The sequence below is a fragment of the Leuresthes tenuis genome, unplaced genomic scaffold, assembly GCF_036924035.1.
Source record: "Leuresthes tenuis unplaced genomic scaffold, fLeuTen1.0.hap1 SCAF_19, whole genome shotgun sequence".
NCBI lineage: Eukaryota > Metazoa > Chordata > Actinopteri > Atheriniformes > Atherinopsidae > Leuresthes > Leuresthes tenuis.
Window position 1 is genome coordinate 28,760,274 of NW_027325373.1, and position 6,000 is coordinate 28,766,273.

General features: G+C 37.5%; 1 protein-coding gene across 2 annotated transcripts in view; it reads left to right on the plus strand.

Moving 5' to 3' along the window:
- The window catches only part of pip5kl1 (phosphatidylinositol-4-phosphate 5-kinase-like 1), a 36,614-nt gene extending 31,511 nt beyond the window's left edge, over positions 1-5,103 (plus strand). For both annotated transcript variants that reach the window (XM_072372086.1, XM_072372085.1), the window contains one exon: positions 4,405-5,103. In XM_072372086.1, the coding sequence (XP_072228187.1) occupies positions 4,405-4,822 (418 nt within the window). In that variant the 3' untranslated portion in view covers positions 4,823-5,103. The remainder of the gene's footprint in view (positions 1-4,404) is intronic.
- Positions 5,104-6,000: the final 897 nt, after the last annotated feature.

Here is a 6,000-nt window from a genome sequence, read left to right on the forward strand (position 1 = left end):
TATCAATCGGAAGCCCATCTGGACCTTAGGCCTTACCCCCTTTCATGTTTGTTATGGCCTTCTCCAATTCATTTTTGGATTCTTCAGGAATATGGAGAATATCCAGCTTATCAAGGAAACTGTTTTGATTTGCCAGGTTTAGGGGGCAGTCCGAGTTATAAAGAGTTTTATAATATGAGACAAAAGTGTTTTGTAGGATCTGTGGATAGTTATCCCTGTTCGTTCCTAATTGAGTTGATGGCTCTACCAGACTCAAGCTTTTTTATTTGCCAGGCTAATAATTTACCCAGTTTTTCACCCTGATCATAAAAAGATTGCTTCAATCGTATTAGGCTATCCTCAGCTTTAAGTAAGGAGAGCTCCTCATATTCTGACTTAAGGCTAAGTGGTTCTTGTTTCGTTTGTGATGAATCATCTCTGATGGCCACCTTTTCTAATTCTCTGGAATTAGAAAATTCTCTGGATTTTGTAGTCCAATTCCTTCATTTTCTGCTTGAATATATTAGATTTAGAACTAGTAAAGCTGATCATTTGCCCTCTAATATAAGCTTTAAAAGCTTCCCACCTCATCGATGCAGAGGGTTGATTAGTATTAACAGAAAAATAGACATCAATGTGCTCACCTATAAATCTTATAAAGTCAGAATTTTGTAACCATATCGGATGCAAGCGCCACTTAGTAGAGTGTTTGTTTGATTGTATATATTTATAAAATAGGGAGACTAGAGCATGATCTGACAAAACAACACTGTCATACTTGCAGTCATTTATATTAGGTAGCAGAGAGGAAGAAATTAGAAAATAGAAATATTCTGGAGTGAGTTTTAAATGATGCTGAGTAACAACAGTACTCCCTTTTGTTGGGGTTTAAAGTTATCCATGGGTCACAAAGATTCAGGTCTTTTATATATTGCTGAATTTTTTTCCTTGTTTGAGAATGTGATGTATCCATTCCTGATGAGTGATTGAGCTTCGGGTCTAAAGTACAATTACAGTCGCCTGCCATTATTATCTTACCGGGAAGGTTGGCTATCAGCAAAAACAGGTTCTCAAAAAATGAAGGATTGTCATCATTGGGTCCGTAATCATTAACTGAATTGATATTTTCACTTAAGAGAGTTCCTTGAACCACCACAAACCTACCAGCTTTATCATAAATAGTATTATTAACTTGGAACGGCACTGAGTTGTGTATCAACACCATAACCCCTCTAGAATGGGAAGGGAAACAGGATGCCAAAACCTTGCCTGGTCATCTTCTTCGAACCTTCAACAGGTCATCTCTGAGTAAATGGGTTTCCTGAATAAAAGCTATTGATGAATTGAACTGTTTGAGCCTGGTAGTAACCCTGCTTAAGTTTCACCAATTTTACCATGCATCTTACATTCCAGGAAGTGAATTTAAAACTTTTATTTGAAGTCATATAAACTTATTAATACACCAAATTTTTGTAATATTTTGGGGAAAGTACCGGCACAGAGTAACATTATGTGAGGAGTACTTAAAAACTGCCTTAGAAACATCCCCTTGGCTGTCAACCTAAACATGACAGATCTTCGTCCCCCCCCCCCCCTCCCCCCGATCTCTGAGCGCTGTCCATTGCACGTACTGATCCAATGTAAACAAGGGAGCAGTCAAACCAAACCAAGCATACATTGAATGAATAACTTTAGAAAGAAAGCAGAAAAAAAATATGAAGAAAGATCAGTCAACAGTGTCCCCTGGCGAGACGAAAAAAGAAAAACCTTCCACAACAACAGCATTTAGAGAACGTAAAATTTGCAGCTTAATTTCTTACCAAAAAGCTAACTATACAGTCAAATATCTAGAATTAAGCTATTATTAATTTATGTTCAAAACAAGCCACTTCTATATACTGAGTAAAATTTACACGCTTCTGAGGAAGTCAGAGCCATAATACAACAATTTAGATAGATATAAAAAAGTTTCAAACCATGGTGAATTTGTCATTGTTACTCTTAATCATCTATTAGTCCGAAGACATATCCAACCGTACCTGTTGTGGGCAAATAAACAAAGATCAGCAGATCACTTCAGTTATTCTGTGTGTCCCCTTTGTTATGCAAGCCGTGAATAAACTTCTTAGCCTCCTCTGGGGTGACTAACTCACGGGTTTGTCTGTCAGACGACACTCGGAGCTTGGCCGGGTAAACTATTCCACAGCGAATATTCAGCAACCTCAGCTGCTGTTTCACCCCGTCAAAACATCTTCTTCGTCAATGTAGCTCTGTCGATAGATCGGTGAAGAACATGATTTCTTGGTCCCCACACATAACTTTATCTTTTGCTCGAGCAACTCTCATCACATGGACTTAATCTTGGAAGTTAAAAAACTTCACGATGAGGACTCTCAGTCTGGGGGAACGATTGGGCTGCGTCTGACCGGGCAATCTGTACGCTCTTTTGATGAGGAGCGGTGTCAGGAATGTTGCAGGCTTCAGTGCGTCAGGTAACCACATCTCCAGGAAAGCAACTGCATCTGTTCCCTCCATCTTCTCCAGCACATTAATTAATTGTAGGTTAGACCATCGAGAGCGGTTTTCAAGGTCGTCAAGTTTGTTCGTGAGGAGGATCACTTGCTTAGCCAGAGCCTCAGACTTCTGTTTCTCTGAGTCAACTGTGTCCTCTACATTACTAATGCGTGCCTCTGCTTCATCCATGCGTAACGAGAAGTCTCGTACATCTCTTTTAGCATCATGGACAGCTTTCAGTACCACATCAATCTTTTAGGCGAAGTTGTTTCTCATCCAGTCAATTTTCTGAATAACATCCATGTTTGAAGCCGTTCCCGCCTCCACGTCCTCTGCTCGGAGTACTGGGCTAGCGTCATCTGTTGAGCAAGATAGCCTATTAGCATCTGAGCCTCCGTAATCTTCTTCCATTAGTGAAGGGTTTGTTTTGTTCTTGTTCTTGTGCTAAAATGTTTAAACAAACCACCCAAAATGCCTGTTATCGCTGTTTGTTATCACAGGAGTTAACTCAAAGCTCGGCAGGAGCTCACCAAAAAACGTGTGTTCAGTTCAGCGCCATAGCCACGCCCCCTCTGATAGATCTTTTAACTATATTTTACATTTAATGACTCTATGTCTGACCTAAACATAAAAAATATTTGATTTCCAAGTGTACTCTTTTGTGGATGTGTACTCTATACTGTGGAAAAATTTTGATTATCTCCCTGCTTTGAGAAAGAGTTTCTTAAAGGTTTGTCCTATCATTTCTTTTATTCATCTAAGCCTTTATATCCCTAAGAGATCCGTATAGATGAGTGTCATCAGCATAGTAATTTACATTTATATCCTCATATCATAGAAGCAAATATAAAGTTAAAAAATAAAATCAGTCCAAGCATGAGCCTTACAGAACTTCATTATTCAGGATTGTTGCCATGGAGAGAGCCATGACCTTTGATATTTCAAGGAGCATGTTTGCATGACAGTAGTAGAAACATGACTTGTGTTTTGAAATATATTAACATGTTCTGATCCAAACTTTACAAAATTGAAGCCCTCAAAGCCAGACAAACATAAAGCAGTTGTGGGTCGTATCAGTTCTGCATGTATACACTCAACTAGACTCGAATGGGCTAATGTACTCCAAAGTTTTATCTGTGTGCATCTTTTTGTAAAAACAGTAAAGCTTAATTGTATATCAATACAGCCAAATTTGCAACAAAGCTGCTTTCATTATTGTATTTTCTGTTTCTTTGGTCAGAGAGACAACACATCAGAAATTGTGACCTAAAAGCAGCTTGTCAACTCACAGACTGTCAACTCAGAATGCATAAAGCATTTCCAGATGATAACTCTCTAAAAAAAATCACTATTCAAGTACCTTAAATGCAACATTTGTTTGGTGACTTCGGCTACATACATGTATGTGCAATGATCTAACATAGAGGAATTTAGAAGCAGTAGATGGCCTTGAATATTTGGCCAAGTTACACTATAACCTTAATGTCCAATGGACATGTCCAGGTATCCATGCTTTAAATTATACATAGAGCATGGATACTCTTATATTAATGCCTCTTTGACTCAATATAAGTCAAACAGGCATGTTATATAAGAATTTTGGAGTTTAGATGAATAGGGAAATAAAAAAAAAACACATTGACAGTTGTCAATGTGTCTTTCTGCCATAAAGTCATTTTATTTTTTATTATGGGGTGTATAAAGACTTACTTGTTTTTAAGACCAGCAACAAACATTCCTGGAAATACAGTATTTGGTTTAATTGAATTTTTTAGCACTGGAGGTTGTTGCTCGGTTGTGTCACTAAGCTTTTGTCATATTTCCTTCTAGACTTGTGAGAAAGGCTCCATATTTGTGACAAATATTTTTCCCTGTTTACTTTCACCTGTTTTCCTCCTGTTGTCATTTTAGATCTGTATATCCAGGATCCAGCCCTATCCATGCGAGCACAGCTGCTGTTCCTGGAGCAGTCCTGGAAGATGACTGCACACTATCTGAATCACAAAATGACTTCAATACATCAAGCATAATTTCCTCTCATTCATGTTCAGAGCATGCTGGGTCAGGAAGTGAAACAGCTGAGCTACCAGACTTCAAGGCCCAAAACCGGCGCTTACTACCCAACTTAAAGAATCCTCTACATGTAATTGATGGACCTGAGCAGCGCTATTTCATTGGTATCATTGACATTTTCACAGTTTACAGTTTTAGGAAGAGACTGGAGCATATGTGGAAGAGGCTGAGACATCCCGGTCGATCCTTCTCAACTGTGAGTCCGCAGACTTACTGCCTCAGGCTTTGTCAGTGGGTTCAGGGCCACACGAAGTAGACCATGAATAAGAGGTGGAAACTAACCAAAAATCTAGCTTTTGTCACATAGGTGTAACATGTATGGATCCAATTCTTTCACAAATAGTCATGCTCAAACCACAATTCTAAACTAAATTGAAAGGCTAGACAGTTGTACATTGTACACCCTGGACGGGTCACCAGTGCATCACAGGAAGAGATGCATATGAGACACAGATGTCTACAACCTTCAGACTAAACTTATTGCAAATAAGGTTTTAGTTTTTTGGAGTTTAGCCAGCCAATTACATTGAAAAAGTCTGGACTACTTATTGACAGCAGTTAATCATCTCTTGAATTCATAGCAAGTGAGATTGGAGTTGCTGCTTCATATGCTTTTCTGCTTGAGTTTATAGTATTTTCAGTTCACTTGTTGATATTGCAGATGTCCAAATAGTATAAGAACTATAGATAACACACGTTATAGAAGCACGTCCTGCCTCTTGCACATTTATCTAGGCTTCACATTGCTGTATATCTTGTTATGACACATCTCTGCTAAATATCTCAGTCTTTAAAGGGCATGTGTAAATGGACAAAGGTGCAGAAAGTTCAGACTTGATTCTACAGATATTTCCTGCTCATCATGTGTGAAAATGCTTAAAGAAAATAGCAAGAGAAAGATTGTAGTGAAACAATAATGAAGACCCTCAGATAGTGGTAAACTAAAATCAATGCATAAAGATTTGTCTTGATTGTTTGACCACACAGTTAATGTTGTGTTTTTAAGTGCTGATAATAAATAACAATGTATGACAAATGATAATGATTCAATTTGAAAAAAATGAATTTCCCTTTTGTTATAATAAAGTATTTAAATTTAATTTAGTTTTATTTAATGAAATTCTACCATAGCAGAACCTTTTGACATAATTGGTTCCATTTAATAATTTAGAATTTTGTGAAAATTATTCCTGTACTGCAGTTCAAAGTGGAAATGCTCAGCCATTGTATTTATACAGCTTTTTTTCTATTGATGTATCTTGTTGCCTATGAATTAACACTGCATGGACATCATAATAAGGTTAAAGAGTATATTAAGACTTGTGCAAACATCAAATTAAATTAAATGTCTCTGTTACTGAAATTAAAGGATGATCTCCCAGACTACAATTTATAAATAACTTTGAACAAAATATTTGTCTCAAACATCCAATG